The following is a 16,670-nucleotide window of genomic DNA, read 5'->3' as shown; positions in this document are numbered from 1 at the left end:
TGAGTAGGTGGAGGCTAACAGTTATGGCCACCGGTGCAGTTCTGAAGAATCTTGTGTGAAGTCTGAAGTTGTGTTGTGAATGGCCAAAACCCTTGTTGCTGTAGCTGTACAGATCAACGTCTCGAGAAGAATAGTTTAAGATTAGTCTTGATGGAGATTATACCAAGTTGTGTGCATTGTTATGGTTCCTGAAGAGAATGCAGCTTTGTGATGTAGGCCTACTTGTTAATTGGTTAAAAGGACAGGTTGTGCAAACCTAAATTATAGGTCATTTTACATTCATCTGCGATGAAAACAATATTGAGAACAGCAGGGATGATGTCATGAGCACTTTTAGCACCGCTAGGTGTATTTGTTTAAAATCTGAAATATGTATTTATAATAGAGATGAATGGTTTATATTTATTTATCTTGGATATGGTGAAGATGGTGCTACCACAGCAAGAGAGCACACAGAAGTTGCTGTGCATGTTTCTAAAACATTACTTATCTTAATCTTAGGTGTATTTTCTGTGTGGAATTCTCTGGACCTCTAGGAGTTATATGAGCATAAAGTAAAGCAAACGGTAGCAGATTGATGTCGTCCAAGATGTTGCATATAAGGACCATCAGACACCGGACAACTTCAAGTCCATATTGTTTTCGTTAAACAGCATACAAATGCAGGTATGCAATTTTCGCGAGCAACAAGTGAAAACAAATTTAGAAACACTTCATGGTATAACGTCACTATCTGTTTCTTGAACTTCAATTCCCATGAATACTCTCTCCTGTCAGTATGTGTATATGTACAGTGTGCACCCGTGTGTAAATGCGTGTGCGTGTCTCAATATTGTCTGCCGGTTTTGCTGACGTCATCCCTGGAGCTGCCCTGTCACGCGCTGTTAGTAAAAGTTGGGATAGAAGCTCGAGTCAGAGAAACAACTGTTCCACGGACGATCCTGTCACGGTCGTATCCATACCAACAAGCGGAAACTCACAACTCATCCCTCGGACACAAACGTATGCAATAAAGGCAAACTAGACTCACAGAAATTATAGCAATAAACTCTGGAAATACCACTTCGGATAATCGTCACTGTGAAGGCTACACATGCAGTATGGCTCTTGGTCACTCGTAGCTACAGAATTAGCTACCGGCAAAGTGAAAAGTTAAATTAAATGCGGTAGCGCGAGGAAGATCCTGCAAGTCCCGGCGTAGAGAGTGACGGGTCATCCCGAGCTGTCAAACCCGATGACTACTGCAAACTGCAGCGGTAACGAGGAGCTGGACTTCAGACTGATTTTCGGGGAGGATGGGCAACAGCAGTCGCTAGGCCCTGCAGGTTCGTGTCTTTGCCGGGCAGTGTCTCCTTTTCCCTGCCGTGTCTATATGTGTCGCTAACTAGCTAGGTGAGCAAATTATATGCCTACAGTCGCTATTGCTAAAATACATTTGTGGACGTTGCTCACCTTCGCACATCGGGCGAGAACTGTACCAATTGTCGGCACAAAAGCCAGATAGTTGTGTAGCTGGGGAAGCGTTCATTAGCCCATTATAAGTAAAATTATTTAACCCACAACTATTACGTCAAATTAACTTTTAAAGTATATGGACGGCCTGCTTGCGTTGTTTTGAGTTAGCGAGCTGCATGCTATAGCTAGCTAACCTTAGGAAGATACAATGAAACTTGGAACTTAAATAGGGAGTTAGCTTGACAAGCTACCAACTCACTTTCGATTGTAACAAAGCGATAAGCAGCAAGAGCGCTAACTATATGGCTATAGCTAGAAAAGCACGTTTATCTTCTGCTTGGCCAATTAATTGCATTAATTACATTAGAATATAGAAATATTTAATTATTGTGGTAGTTTGCAAGGAACTTGCGTCGCCAACAGAGCGTTCTTGTGAGCAATTGCAGCATAGCACGCGCAGTTCACGATTTGAATCAAGGCTGGGATATAAATGAGCAATTGGTTCAATGGAGCGTTTTAAATATAATTTTTAGATCATTAGTTGCCGGGACTTCTTTCACATAATACTGAATTTATACCGAAAGCCTAAGTGACAGCTTCTTGTTGAAATCTATAGCAATTAAGAGTGTTTTCTTTTTCTTTTTGTATTCTGTTAATTGTGGGCAGGGCAATATCTTTTTTGGAACATTGCTATTGCTGTATAAACCAAATTGCTACTTTTTTGTATTATTCTTGATTAGGTATTCTTCACACTTTTTGTGGGTGTTAATCATCGAGAATATGTTGGATTTCAGCGGTTTATTCTAAAACTATGTTTATAAATTAAGGCAGTGTTTTCATAGGTTACAGACAACGTATTTAAACCGTATATTTCTTTATTTTGTAAACAGCTATACACCACAGTTATCTTACATTTCAACCCTCTCACAACACTATAGTGTCCTTCTACCCTCATTGCGTAATAAATGCCACTATTGGAAAATGAGCATCTTGCAGTACATAACTATTTTGTATTAGCTTATATTCTAGTGCCTTTCAAGGCAAGCACGCTGGCATTCCGACTGAATAGGCTATATTTTGTCGTTTTGTAGCAAACAATGCTACTGGTGAATTACATGCCTGAAAGTTTCTGTATACATTTATTACCTTTCGCAAGCATGTTCAGTTGGACAAGTTGAGCTGTGGTTAAAATTCTGACCGCGTGAAATACATTTTCACCTGCCGTGATGAAACATAAACTCTTGTATTTAAGAATGCACTTCAGAAAATACAAATATGTCCATTCATTTGAGAAATTAGGATAAAAAAAACGTTTAATATGTTGTCTATAAAGACTGCAGGACGGATATGGATATGGACGGATCATAACCCCAGCATTTTCTTCTTTGACATTTTTTTACTTGTTTGTTTGTTTTAAGATCCTTACATATCCTGTTTTGTGTGTAAACGACTTGAAGTCAGATTTTGCATACATACCCACAGAGGTCCAGATTGGTGAACTGTGTCATAGCCTGAATTGCCCAAGTTGGTAACTTAGCTAAGCGATAATGATTTACTGTGTCAACCTGAACCTGTTATGTTTTTTTTTCTTCTTTTACTTTGTATGTTTTTAATCAACTTTTATGGGCGAGCCTTTTAGGGTGTTGCAAACACTCTGCTTCATCTGGTGTTTGCTGCGTATTGCATGCTGCTAATGTTATTGTGATGTCCACATGAGTAAGAATGAATGAATAAATAAATAAATAAATTGATGCAGGATATAAGATTCAGCTCCTAAAGTGAATTTAGTGGGTATGACTGGTTTCCACTGCTGAGGGTTAATTGGCTAAGAATGTACATCTCCTCCTAACAGGTTTTATTTTGTGCATGATGCTCTCTCGTGCGAGGGTGTAACAACAATCAGTTTTAGACATTGCACTTAGTAATGCTGTTTTGCACTTACCGCGAAAGTTTGCACTATGTGTCTTGTAGGATTTTGAAAGGCTAGTGAACCTTGGTGTAATATTGTGGAAAATCTGCACAACAAAGCATAAATTAAAGCAATCAACCAGACAGTATTAAACGGTTTGAACAAAAGAAAACCATTGCAAAAAAATCCATAAACTAAAAAGGAGTGTTAGTAAGTAAATGGGGATATTGTTTTTGTTTTTCTCTGTGAGTGATCCAGTGATGCTCAGAGTTCTGTGAGTGATCGACAGCGGTGAATCACCAGCAAATATTTAACATGTATTTCACAGTCCTGGTAAATGAGCAGTGCATTTATTTTCCTTGTTGGGGAATAAAACTGGTTCTAATGATTGTTTCACATTCTTTAACCCTTTAGACACTAGTGCAGTTTCTAAATTACTGACCATTTTAAAAGGAGCATATATTTTCATCAATATTCATCACGATATCTGTTCATATGGACATTTTGGTTAGCGGCTCAATTACAGTTCCAAAGGTTCGCTTGGTTATGTAACCCAAACACAATGGTAGATATAATGGATTATACACAACTGAAGACTAGCATAACTGTCTAGCTGGCCACTGAAGCTGAATGGCAAATCAGCTGGTCATAGTTTAGGCTTCACTGCAGAAAACATCAATGATAAAATATCATCAATAATTTATCATTGTAATGATATTAATGTCTTTGTATGTAAAATAAAATAATTAATACCCATGGATAACTAAGCTTGTTCAGTCGTTGGTAGAATTGGTAGACTTAACATTAACATAACATAACATAACATTATCTGGATCCCAGCCAGTGAAAACATAATTGCCGTGCTTGAAAATGGTCTTGCGTACATGTTCAGCTGCTGTGCCAGGCTAATTTTACGCAGTATGCAGCTCATTATTATTATTATTATTATTATTATTATTATTATTATTATTATTATTATTATTATTATCATTATTATCATTATCATTATTATTTTAAACCAACAATGAGATGTAGGCCTGAAATTTGGGAGATGAGTGTGCAGCAGCTTGAAATTCTTCCAAAGCTTAAGACATATTCATCTGTTACAACTGATGATTTTCTTTTTGTTCTTGAATTATTCAAATAGTTTTAACGATCGCTTCTCGCTTCTGCCCCAACTGAAACACCGAAAAACCCCCCATTTTAAGTCACAGCTAATTGAAGGCAGGGGGTGTGGGTGTGCTCGTGAGTGGACATTGTGAAAAAGCTCAAACCCTTTTTGCTGGTGAAAGGGGGGGTTAAAAAGTGCCTTTGATTCCCCAGCGATTGAATCATAGCGCATAATTCCCCTCACGGGTCCCTGGTCGTTAGCGTACTCGGGCCTGCGCGCGCGGCCGAACTCCCTTTTAATCATCGGCGCGGATTACGCACGGTTTACCATAAGCGTGCCCACTAATATCTGTCTGCTGCTACTGATACCGGCATGTGTCATACGGCGTTCGCGTCGCGCTGAAGGGGAGAATAAAATGTCATCTGGTGATGCGTCGTGCCCCGCTTCTGTGTGTGAGTGCAGTGCATCTGCCGGGTCTGTCTTCTCATTTTCTCTTGGAGCGCAGCACCCCGGACTCGATTAAGAGACGCGCCCTTTCTTTCACGTACGGGAGGTCACGTTCTCTCCACTTAGGCTACCTGTCCCGGTGAAGGAGCGCTATTACTGTAGGTACAGTTATTGGGACATTTGAATGTTATTAGGGGCACAGGCCATGTAATTTATCCTCAGATACAGTCATCATAGTGAATTTTGTTTTATCACTGCTGCATCTGAATGGATGACTACTGTCACATGTGCATAAGACAGTCCTGTCGGAAATCAGTTAGGTATGGTTACATTTAGCCTATCCCTTTCATATGATTGAAATATAGGCTATGTGAAAGCAACCAACTGGTTAAAAACAGTCCAGATTGTCAAATGTGGTATTTGGACTCCCTTTGTAGTTCACATCAGATCAGTGGTTTGAATGAGGACAACGCTGACTTCCAGGCAAAATTACTGTGGCCAAAAAATAGCAGGCCTAGCAATCTGTCTTTTCCAGAGAGCACATCGATGTGTGGCAGCGTTTGCATTTCATAAACCGCAATTTAATTTCTCAGTGGAGCATGTAGCCTGCTGATGTGATTGTCTGTATCTGCCTGTTGTATATCCAAGAAACAGAAAAATTGGCCATTGTGTAATGTCTACTAGTGTAAACATTAACATAGCCTGCTTAATTAGGCTGTCTATGCATGTAACAGCATGTATGACCTCCAGTGAGTTGAAAGCTAGATTTTTTCCTTTTCATTTAGCCTATGCTCACACCTTCCCTTTTTTATGGCTTTCACGACAGTTGGGACAAAAGCTACGGTTTGTGCAACTGGCCTCTTCGATCAAATTTTCCTGAATTTAAAATAAGGATTGGGACTTGGATCCAAGGACCGGGGAAAAAGCGAATTTGGATGCGACATTGGAATAACAGCGTCAATATGTGTGCGGTTTTATCCCATTGTGCTGCACTGCCTCGGCTGATCTTTAATCAGCCCTTATTATCTACTGGGGTACAGAGAAGGACGTCGGATCCAGTGGAACGAGGGGTTTCCATCACCCGATATTATCCCAAATTCAACACGGGTGTTCCTCTCTTGTCTTTTTCTAGAAACGTGTTCCTTTCAACATCTGCTTCTCACTGGGGTTGTGTGCTTGCGGTCTGAACGTTTTAGGCCTAACTAAGATTAATCTGTTTATGAAGTAACGACGGTGCGAAGTATGTAAGTGTTCCTATCGAATGGTGTTATTTTAGAGTGGGAATTGCATTGGAAGGCTCTGTGTCCAACATAGCAACCTTCATAGGTTGTGGTTGACAAAAATGGTTTCCCTGCCTGAAGATTCAAGGTCTGTCAGCTGGTGGGAAGGCTACAAAACAGATGGCAAACTGTCTCAGAGTATAGGTTAGCAATGTCGGAATGCATTTCATTTCACCCCTGCGTCTACATCCTCGGGCTCCATCTTTGTATCAGCCAGCCAGCTATATCAGCCAATAAGGAATTGTCTATTCCTGCTGCATCGGCCAATAAAATGCTGAAAATGGCTGTCATATTCCATGTGCTAGTATTGACATGGTGCTCTCATCCTGTCATCAATGGTCAGCCATCTCAGTTACTGTACCATTCAGGCTTCATGTGGCAAAGCTAATTTCAGGTGTATATAAACGCTGAAACAATGGCATTGCTGCTGCCCCCAGACTTACAGTTAAGAGGAAAATCAACTAGGTTTACAGTCGTGTTTAAAGCATGATTTATTAAGGCCATTTGATTTGCAACTGCTACTATAAATTCCCCAGTTTTTATAGGTTCACGACAGGTGGCAGTTCTGAAAGATTTAAAGCTGTCCGCTATTTATTTATTCATTCATTTATTTTGTTTAGAAATTCTTGTATTTCCTATAATTTGAGTTGAAACAAGAACTGTCAATTTCACTTCCTTCTTGTCTGTCTACACTTACCAGATTGAATTGTTAACTTGGCCTCATTGGCCTGTAAGCATGGGGATTTGTACGCAGCTAAAATGGAAACTCAAATTCCACAAAATAGCCTAAAGCGCAAACCACAAAGTAAATGTCAGTCTATAATGAGTGGACTATATTTGAAGTTTAGGTGCGTGTCGGAAGCTTGTGTTTTGGAGTGATAAAAATGTTACCGTAAAAATAATGAGCAACAGTGATTTGCAAATGTGATTTGCTAGTCAGGCTGAGGGTTGATAATTCATCTTTGCCTTACTGTAGGGTTAGGGTTAGAAAGCTTAAAGACAATTACGAATGCAGACAAAGGTTATTCCATATCAGCTTTATTAGTTACACACGCAACAAAATAACCTTTTTGATATGGACACCAGCTATAGGCAAAAACCATGGTATGTGACAGACTTTTAAATTTAGGGTGAAGGTACTATTTAACTGATCAGTGAAACTGTTGCTTTATGTAAATCTTAGAGCCCCCAGGCCATGACTCAGGGGTAAATCCACTGAGAAAAAAATATTGATCGTCTTTCACGCTGCTTATTGTGCAACGGCTGCAAGCACTATCCATACACTATTGGCAAATTCACAAAATGATTGATGCAAATGAAGTAACCATGCAACCACTCCCAAATAGTTAGCGATCACAGTTCACAAGTACAATAATATGGCATTTTTTAAGCTGTGAAATGTGATGTTTTGGCCATGAGATAGGCTAATTTTTTGAGGGAGGGTCGGGCCAAATTGCCTCGTCTCAGTTGGCTGAGCACAATTTAAAAAAATTTAAAAAACGGTTCTTGACAAGTTATCTCTGAATGCATCAATAAAAGGCTGGTTTTTTGTCATACTTAGTTTTGTACTTAAGCAAGGGTTAATTTTTTAATTTGGTGCACAAACAATGTTGCAGAACTCAAAATGGCTAAAAAAGGAGACGCTGAGCCACAGATGAGGTCATCTGAACGACAAGCAAATGCATCTCTTCAGTACTTCTTGGAACAGCTTACTGTCCCAATTCATAGAATTGAACCAATTCAAAGTAATGATTTTTATTAAAGGAATATTGTTACTGGAGCATCCAAATATTTATCTCAATGCAACAGCCTACTGGGGATCTTGGCCGGAGTTCTGGGGTGACGTGTTTCAGTGCTAAATTGCCAGGACTAAATTCAAGATGTTTAACCACAACAGAGAGGTCTCAGATTCGGGACTCACTTACTTTTAATGCTAGTACTGTGGGCGGTGCCTGATGCAATGGAGCAGGTGTGAAGAAATGTTGGACTGAACTTAAAAGGCTGATCTAAGTAAAATGGTTTTCAGCTTAGGCATTAAGCATTGTCCAACAAGGCAGTGCAAGAGGTTTGAGTCTGTGGTATTGACACTGATTAGGCTCGCACTGGAGATAGGCTAGTTGAATTACACCACATTACATACATGGTTCGCTGTTCTCTTTTTGTGGTTATCAAATTGGTATGTAGGAGCATTGTACAGAACAAACGTTTGCCCATCGACAAGTAGCCTACAATTAGGCTATTTTGCATGTGCTTGGAGGTGCTCATTTCATCATTTTGAATGACCTCTGAATTACGCTTACGAGCTACACCTTCGAGTCAGGCCATAACCAATTTGTGCACGCCAGTGGTTAATAGTCACTTCAGAGTGTGCATTTTGTATCATAAAAATATGCTTTGTGGAGATTAATCGTACGTGTATCTTACGGCAAATTCAAGGGAGCGAGCTGGAAATTAGTCATCATTTGTCAAAGCTTCTTTTTCAATGCACAGTATGAAGGACTATCAAGGACTTTAAAGCAACAGAGCAATACCAATATCTTAATATTAAAAAAAAGAAAATGATTGGACTATATTTCAGGACAAGAGCTAGCTTTTTCCTCAAAATAGAGAAAATGTAAGAGGCCTCCACTATAAAGCATCTTCTCAGAGGTAAAGATGCACTCCCCTACTGGCAAGGTACCATTTATGAGTTATTGTCATTTTTGTAATTATATAATGATGCCCTTGAAAGGTGTGATTAAAACTTACTTTTCCATTGCTATCCCAACTTTTCTAAGTTTTGAGTTTTGATGTACAGCAATGGTTTATGCAGCTGTCAATTCTCAGTCCAAGCCTAGTAATTGGATTAGGCATATGCTGTTTTAAATAGTCATCTGTCTTTCTGTCCTCTATCCAGCCTCTGTCTCTCTCTCCCTCTCCCTAAACTGGTAGTGCTGCAGTATCATTTTAGCTAAGCAGTAACCATGGGATTCACATAATTTTGTGTGTGGTAGTTGTGCGTATCTGAAGCGAATGACTTGTCTTTGGGGGTTAGTGTAGACACTGTTGGAGTTGGGCCTGCCTTACAGTATGTTCAACAGGATTTTCCACTGGCCTGCTTTAATGGCACAATGAGCGTGCATTCTTAGGCGAGATGTGCAGGTTGATGTTTCAGTTCCTGTGTCAGTGTCCTCGTACGCTGGCCCATCTCTGCGGGTTTTCCAGGGTAAGGCTCCTGGGGATGTTCTCCTGGGGGGGGGCGGTCTCCCAGACGGTGGCACTGTCCCCTCGGGAGGCTCTGCCGTGGCGGAGGAGGTGCCGTCTGGGAGGGTCTCCCCGCCTCGGGTCGGAGAGGAGCAGACCGAGGCGTCTGGATTTCGAGCCCCGCCTCTTACACAGCGTCCAGGTTGTCAAATGTTGCCCAGGCATGCCATGTGCGCTTCAGATGGCAGTGGAATTTAAGGAGAGGGGAGTTAACAGCCTCTTCCCCGTGGTGTGAGGAGCAGAAAAAAGACGTGAACCACCCCCCACTCTCTCCCTCTCTCTCTCTCTTTCTCTCTGTCTGTCAGACGGCAACCGCTCTGCGTTGTCTGCAGATCAAAACGGGCTAGACAACACCTACGGTTTAATGTCCCATGTTCTCAAAATTAGATTGTACATTTTTTTTGAAAACAGAACTATAGATGACCAAATCTAAGGCTGCCTCGGGCTGTCGAATAGTTTAGAAAAAAGGTATGAAATACAGTTTGGAGCCGAACTCAAGGACTGTTTAGTTTATTGCTTTTTTTATAGGCATCACATTTTATGCCTTTAAAAAGTGGTGTCTAGAAACTTCCGTATCTGGACTTACGAATCATGGAAGGATTGAAATTACATCGCCGGCCTGGTGGACTATTTTGAGTTCTCTAGGAGACTGCCAGCAAGGAGACGGCGAGTCTTATAATATTGTTAAACAAGGCGTCGAGGAGCGTCTCTGAAGTGAGTCTTTGTCAGGCAGGAAGCTGTAGTGGAAGAATGCTGTGTGTCACATCACAAGGTGAGCGGACCTTTTCTCTCTCATTCCTCATTCTCTCTCTCTCTCTCTCTCTCTCTCTCTCTCTCTCTCTCTCATCTGGGTGATAGACTTGTAGACTAGGCAAAGCTCACAGGTCTAAAAATTGATCGAATGGCGTAGCAAATAGCATGAAGCGAATGTCTTCTGACAGCTGGTAAAACTGGTAAAAACATTTTTTTTTAAAAGCTGGTGAAACTGGATTTGACAGAGCAGTGCCAGTCAAGTTTGATCGGGGGTCTGTTCTATTATCTTACCTGCTCAGTTTTGAATGAAATGTTTTTTTCTACTTTTCACGTCACTGAAAGGGACAGGGTTATAGCCTGCTTCAGTACTTCTGACTCCTGGGCCTGCTCTTCATTTTTTTTAAAAATGTTTCTTGCTTGTTTAATTTGATCAGAAGTATAGCTGAATGTTCCACCGCCTTTGATAGTTTCGGGCTGTACACTATATTAATTTTTTTTTCAATTCACGTGAAGACTTTTAACCTTCAGACTGTTAACAGTGACCACACTATGGGGCCTCTTTTTCCCACACTGTGGGGCCTCTTTTTTTCCTCTTTTTTCTAAAGTGGTTATTTGGAAGATTTTTTTAGGTTAAAAACAATCTACCAAAAAAATATTGATAAAAAAATGTACTTTTATTTTCTTTTTGTGAAATATTAATGTGTTACTGTATATGAGTTTACTGAAAGATTGTTTGCAAAATTTGTATAATTTTAGCACACAAGTCATTCCAGTCATATTAATGCAGGATTGTTGCTGTATTGATCATCTCAGTTCAGTTTCAAGTTGAAAGATGTCTCTGTTCATGAGCAAACTCTTAGGCTATCTTTTTTGTAATGTTTTGAGTGTACTATTAGCCGGGAAGCATAGGGATTGACATGGTTTGCATTAAATAATCCTGTAAACAAAACGCAAGCTTTTGGTTTTGCACGCCTTTCAGTTTTGACTGAGGGCATAGAGCCTAAATAAAACAAGTGCAATGATCTGAAGAATGCTGAAAATCTGGACAGTGCTAGAGGTAACTTGATTTTGTGGTCTGATTCTGATAAGACCTGCACAAGAGTTAGCTAGCTACCTTATTACAGAGCCTTCTGTAATTTAGAGCTGAACTATCCAAAATGTACCCTTCCATATTGCTGACGTTGTGCTAATCGTACACTGTAGGCTACTTCATGCAACAAATTAACAAACATCGGGGAGATGGGTACTTCTCTCACCCATGTCGTAAATTGTGTCGCTAACATTAGCAAGGTATGATGGCTAGCTGAAGTGGCTAGCTGGCTAGTTCATGAACTCATATTTAAACTTCATGTGCGAGTCAGTTTAGTTTAATATTACTGAGCACAAAATAATGTGAATGTACATTAGAACTAACTTTTAAAAGGTATGACTTACAAGCTGCTATCTGGCTTGCCACCATGTTCCTCTTTTTACCCACTTTAACCGCAGATAATAAATCTGTGAAATCCACCCCAAGAGTTTACCATGTTGGCACTGCTTATGTTCAGCATATCAGTTTAGCACAGTGTGGTATTGCTGTAGATTAGGATTCAAAGCTTTAATAGTAAATGGTCTCTGTGAAATTATTACTTTTTAGTGGAGCAGCTGAATTTTGATGAATATTTGTGCTGTTGAAAATGCATCTCTGTAGTGCAGAGAGTCTGTAAGGCAGTCAAATTCACAGATAACTATTGATGGCAGTCTTTAAATGCATGTGAAATGGGTAAAAAAAAAAATAATAATAATTTTTCAATGGCCTGCATTTTGGAAATGCTAATTTCTGTAAACTAGCACAACTTCTGTTATAACGATTGAGGAGATTGTGATTGAGAGTCATATTCACAAGTATTCTGTCAGTATACCTAATAACTAAAAACCATCATACCTGCTGTGTAAGACCACATCGCCTGGGATGGTGCTGCTAGGGAATGGGTGATAGGGCAACTGACGCTCTGTCGTATGAGTTGAAGGGGCTGCTCACGTTGTCTAATGAGTTGAAGGGACTGCTGACGCTCTGTCTAATGAGTTGAAGGGGCTGTTGACATTACATTCCATTTATTTAGCAGACGCTTTTATCCAAAGCGAGGTTGACACTCTGTCTAATGAGTTGAAGGGGCTGCTGATGCTCTGTTGTATGAGTTGAAGGGGCTGCTGATGCTCTGTTGTATGAGTTGAAGGGGCTGCTGACGCTGTCGTATGAGTTGAAGGGGCTGCTGATGCTCTGTTGTATGAGTTGAAGGGGCTGCTGACGCTGTCGTATGAGTTGAAGGGGCTGCTGACGCTGTCGTATGAGTTGAAGGGGCTGCTGACGCTCTGTCGTATGAGTTGAAGGGGCTGCTGACACTGTCTAATGAGTTGAAGGGGCTGTTGACGCTGTCGTATGAGTTGAAGGGGCTGTTGATTCTCTGGCATATGAGTTGAAGGGGCTGCTGACGCTGTCGTATGAGTTGAAGGGGCTGTTGACGCTGTCGTATGAGTTGAAGGGGCTGTTGATTCTCTGGCATATGAGTTGAAGGGGCTGCTGACGCTGTCGTATGATTTGAAGGGGCTGCTGATGCCCTGTCGTATGAGTTGAAGGGGCTGCTGACACTCATATGAGTTGAAGGGGCTGCTGACACTCATATGAGTTGAAGGGGCTGCTGACACTCATATGAGTTGAAGGGGCTGCTGACGCTGTCGTATGAGTTGAAGGGGCTGCTGATTCTCTGTCTAATGAGTTGAAGGGGCTGCTGATGCTGTCGTATGAGTTGAAGGGGCTGCTGATGCTGTCGTGTGAGTTGAAGGGGCTGCTGATGCTGTCGTGTGAGTTGAACGGGCTGCTGATGCTGTCGTGTGAGTTGAACGGGCTGCTGATGCTGTCGTATGAGTTGAAGGGGCTGCTGATGCTGTCGTGTGAGTTGAACGGGCTGCTGATGCTGTCGTATGAGTTGAAGGGGCTGCTGATGCTGTCGTATGAGTTGAAGGGGCTGCTGATGCTGTCGTATGAGTTGAAGGGGCTGCTGATGCTGTCATATGAGTTGAAGGGGCTGCTGATGCTCTGTTGTATGAGTTGAAGGGGCTGCTGATGCTCTGTTGTATGAGTTGAAGGGGCTGCTGATGCTCTGTTGTATGAGTTGAAGGGGCTGCTGATGCTGTCATATGAGTTGAAGGGGCTGCTGATGCTGTCGTGTGAGTTGAAGGGGCTGCTGACACTCTGTTGTATGAGCTGAAGGGGCTGATAAAGCTCTGTCATCTGAGTTGAAGGGGCTGCTGACGTATTATGGTAACATTTAACCCGGGCCAACCCACAGCAGCCAGACAGCTGGGATGCCCCTCTGTCCCTCAGAGAGCAAAGCATTCCTACCACAGCCACCTGTCTCCCCTCCATTCCACCCCTTTGGCCCCCAGGAGCCCTTGTCCCCATACGCTACATTTGGCTGAGATGGAGAGGCCCCAGTACTCAGAGCTAATGAGACAAGGGTCTGTTTCCTGGCTAAAGCATGAGCAGCCATGCGTGCCATTTGTCCAGTTTAAATTTAGTGCAACTGAATCTACTGTTTTCCTCAGCGTGACCACGGTTAGGATGGGTAGCACCGCGACAGGAAATGGCCGGTCACTCCCTGTTTTTTTTTTTTTTCCAGTTTCGTTTGAAGGGGCATTTTGTTTTGGATGAATCACAAAGTTAGTTAGTTTTTTTACTGGGGTTCTCAGCCCTGTTTTTATTTCATGAGTGGTCATATTCGAGAGAGTAGGCCTGCATTTTGCACCAAAATGGAAAGGTAAAATGGTGGAGTAGGCCTCGGCCGTTCTGAAGTTTTGCTGTGACTCGAGCTGTTTTTTTTTTTTTTTTGTGCGCGGGAAGGTTTAGGCTATAGGTTTTATTGGTCCAATCAATGGAGGACGGCAGAAGGCCCTGCTATGCTTCGAGCAGGCCTTTTATAGGCTAAACGCACATCTCGCTGTGTGCTGCTGTAATAGATAGCCCAAATGGAGAGAGCCGCCTTCACCGCTCTCTTTGCCGTGTGCGCGCTCCCGTTTCCATTTTGATGCCAGGATACTTGTACATGCACGTTGACGGAACTGATTTATAGACAAGGATATGAGCTTTTCCTCTATCAAACTGACCTTTAAGTTCGCATTAAGGGGCTTGCTAAACGCATTGGGCCTCATTCACGAAGCACGCGTACGATCACATTTGATTGTAAACTGCATATAAGAACGTTTCCGTGAACGTTTCGGCATTCATCGTTTTTTTCTTATCTGTATTTGTTCGTGGCTTGTTTCCTTATGCTAATCACATGAACAGGATCGTGCATAAAATTTACAAACAGTTAGCATTCATCAAAACCAAAAGGTCTGCACACGTGTCATGAATCCCATATCGGTTTTTCGTTGGAACATTTATAAGAACAAAAGTAAGAATAATTTTAAGAAAAGTTTTGTGATTGAGGCCCGTTGTGAGTAAAAGGCCCATCACCCACTTTCTGCAAATTTGAAAACTGGTGCTTCCCGGTGTCTGTGTCTGAGTCGGTTGGCCTTTTCAAGGGGGAGAAGCCCGGGGGGAGTTTTCGTGAGCAGGCGGTGGCGAAGGCAGTCGGGCCGGTCGCACCCCTTCCACTTCTCACGCTTCCCACTCGCAGCTGCGCGGCGTCCCCAGGAGACCGCGCCGCTTCCGCGCGATTGGCCCTGCGCAGGGAAGGGCGGGGGCGGGGCGAACTGTGATTGGTGGACGGGGAGGGCGGACGACCCTGGTTGGGGAAGCCGGTCCTCTGTGACAGTTAGCCTACTCGCGGAGATAGCTCGCGCAGGCTGAAACATGACAACGGGCGTCACGGACCTCATTACCACTGCAGCTCGATAGTGAATCTTAATTTGCAAAACACTTTTTTTATGTACCACTTGCTACATGCATTTTTTTATGGGCAAGATAACTGAAATGAAATTGGGGTTATGAATCGAAATAATCAAGCAGAGTGCTGACTGTCCTCGCTTGACTAATGAGGTGATGTGGGGCTTTTGCAAACATCATAGCTGCTCCAGTGTAGCGGTCAAATATAAGGCATCCAATCAAATGTCCACAATCTGTGTACTTTTTTTATTAAAGCTGTACATGCAAATAAAATGATGCTATCCTTTTTTTACTTGATTGCTCAGTCCTTTCTGGCCTGTCTCATCATTGTACCTCTCTTGATTGATTTTGGAGAACACAGACCAACAAGCCGCCACTGTTCGTCGGCCTATCAGGCGTGTCTCTAAATATCCGTACTGCCTTTCGTAGCACCGAGTGAACGCTGGCAGTATTTCAGCTTTGTTATAATGCTAATGGAGGTATGGTTTATTATAAAGTGGTCTTGCCTTTCAAAACTGTAGGTTTTTTTAGTCATTATTGTGCAGTGAGGGCCTACAATAAGACTGAATACAATACACTGAAACCACTGACATTGAGTGCATCGTCAGTGGTTTTCGACATGGCACCTTAAGGTAGGGAGGAAAAGCGATGAGCTACGTTAAGCCAGCGCGCAATTATCCGAAGCGCTTTTTTGACCGGGTTTCTAGCCCAGCCAAATATCCCTAATCTCCCTCTAACGAGCCGCGGCGCTCTCTCTCCTCCCTCGGCCTTCCCCACCTGCGTCGGCAGATGCACAGGAGGCCTTGACAGATTGCTTAAATGTCACCCAGCGTGCTAGCGCAGTAACCTTGGACGTTATCTGCGATTTGAGGTTTTATTGCAGATGGCCGTCGGGACGGATTTTCTGATCTACGCACTTGGGAAAGTGGATGACCCTTGTAAAAAAAAAAAAAAAATTACAGCGTGTTGTTGTCATAAACACCAGAACACAAGCAGCCTACTCTTGAGAGTCTCTCCTCAAGAGACTCTTGTTTCTATACACTGGCAAGGCAGTGTGCTTATACTACTGTTTAAAATCTGGTTGAAATAAACTGTTTCTGTTGTTAAAGGTAGCTCACAGGCTGTTAATTTCTTTGTGAAAGGCAATTACTATCCTAAAAAATAGCTTAAAAAAACATTTAAAAAACAAGCTGAGATGCCATTTCATTTCCTGTTCAAACGACAGTTCAAAATTTGAAGTCGTTTTATTAGAGTAAATCTGCGATAAACAGCAAGCTAAAAATACTTGAATCATAAGAATAGAAGAGATCACGTGTGAAAGGACACTGTGCAGTTTGTTCGCCCCACGCCGTCACCGCGGCGTGACGCGCTTCATTTGGATGCTTTATTTAGAAGTCAAACATATGTCGATGTTGGCTGGTGGCGACGCTTTCGCTAGCGGACGTCGGCGGGGCGGCCCGTGACGTAACCGCCTGCAAGTGCGGCGGGAGGCCCTTCCAGAAATGACGCAACGGCCGGCCTCTTTTGTCAGAGCGGGCTCGACGCGATCTCTCCCGCTTAACGAGAGACGAACCGCCGGTTCGCGCCGCTGCGGATCGCGGCCGC

The 16,670-nt window shown here is 42.4% G+C and overlaps 1 protein-coding gene across 3 annotated transcripts in view; it reads left to right on the top strand.

The window, feature by feature from the left end:
* Positions 1-834: 834 nt before the first annotated feature.
* The window catches only part of LOC118227870 (nuclear factor of activated T-cells, cytoplasmic 3-like), an 83,642-nt gene continuing 67,806 nt past the window's right edge, over positions 835-16,670 (top strand). Inside the window, exon 1 of one of the 3 annotated variants that reach the window (XM_035418855.1) lies at positions 835-1,325. In XM_035418855.1, the coding sequence (XP_035274746.1) occupies positions 1,235-1,325 (91 nt within the window). In that variant the 5' untranslated portion in view covers positions 835-1,234. Of the gene's footprint in view, positions 1,326-9,513; positions 10,218-16,670 lie in introns of those variants that run through there. The other 2 variants (XM_035418853.1, XM_035418854.1) reach the window with 2 other exon arrangements.

Source organism: Anguilla anguilla, chromosome 5, assembly GCF_013347855.1.
Source record: "Anguilla anguilla isolate fAngAng1 chromosome 5, fAngAng1.pri, whole genome shotgun sequence".
NCBI lineage: Eukaryota > Metazoa > Chordata > Actinopteri > Anguilliformes > Anguillidae > Anguilla > Anguilla anguilla.
Note: the sequence above shows the minus strand (reverse complement) of the source record. Positions and strands in the feature narration are given on the sequence as shown.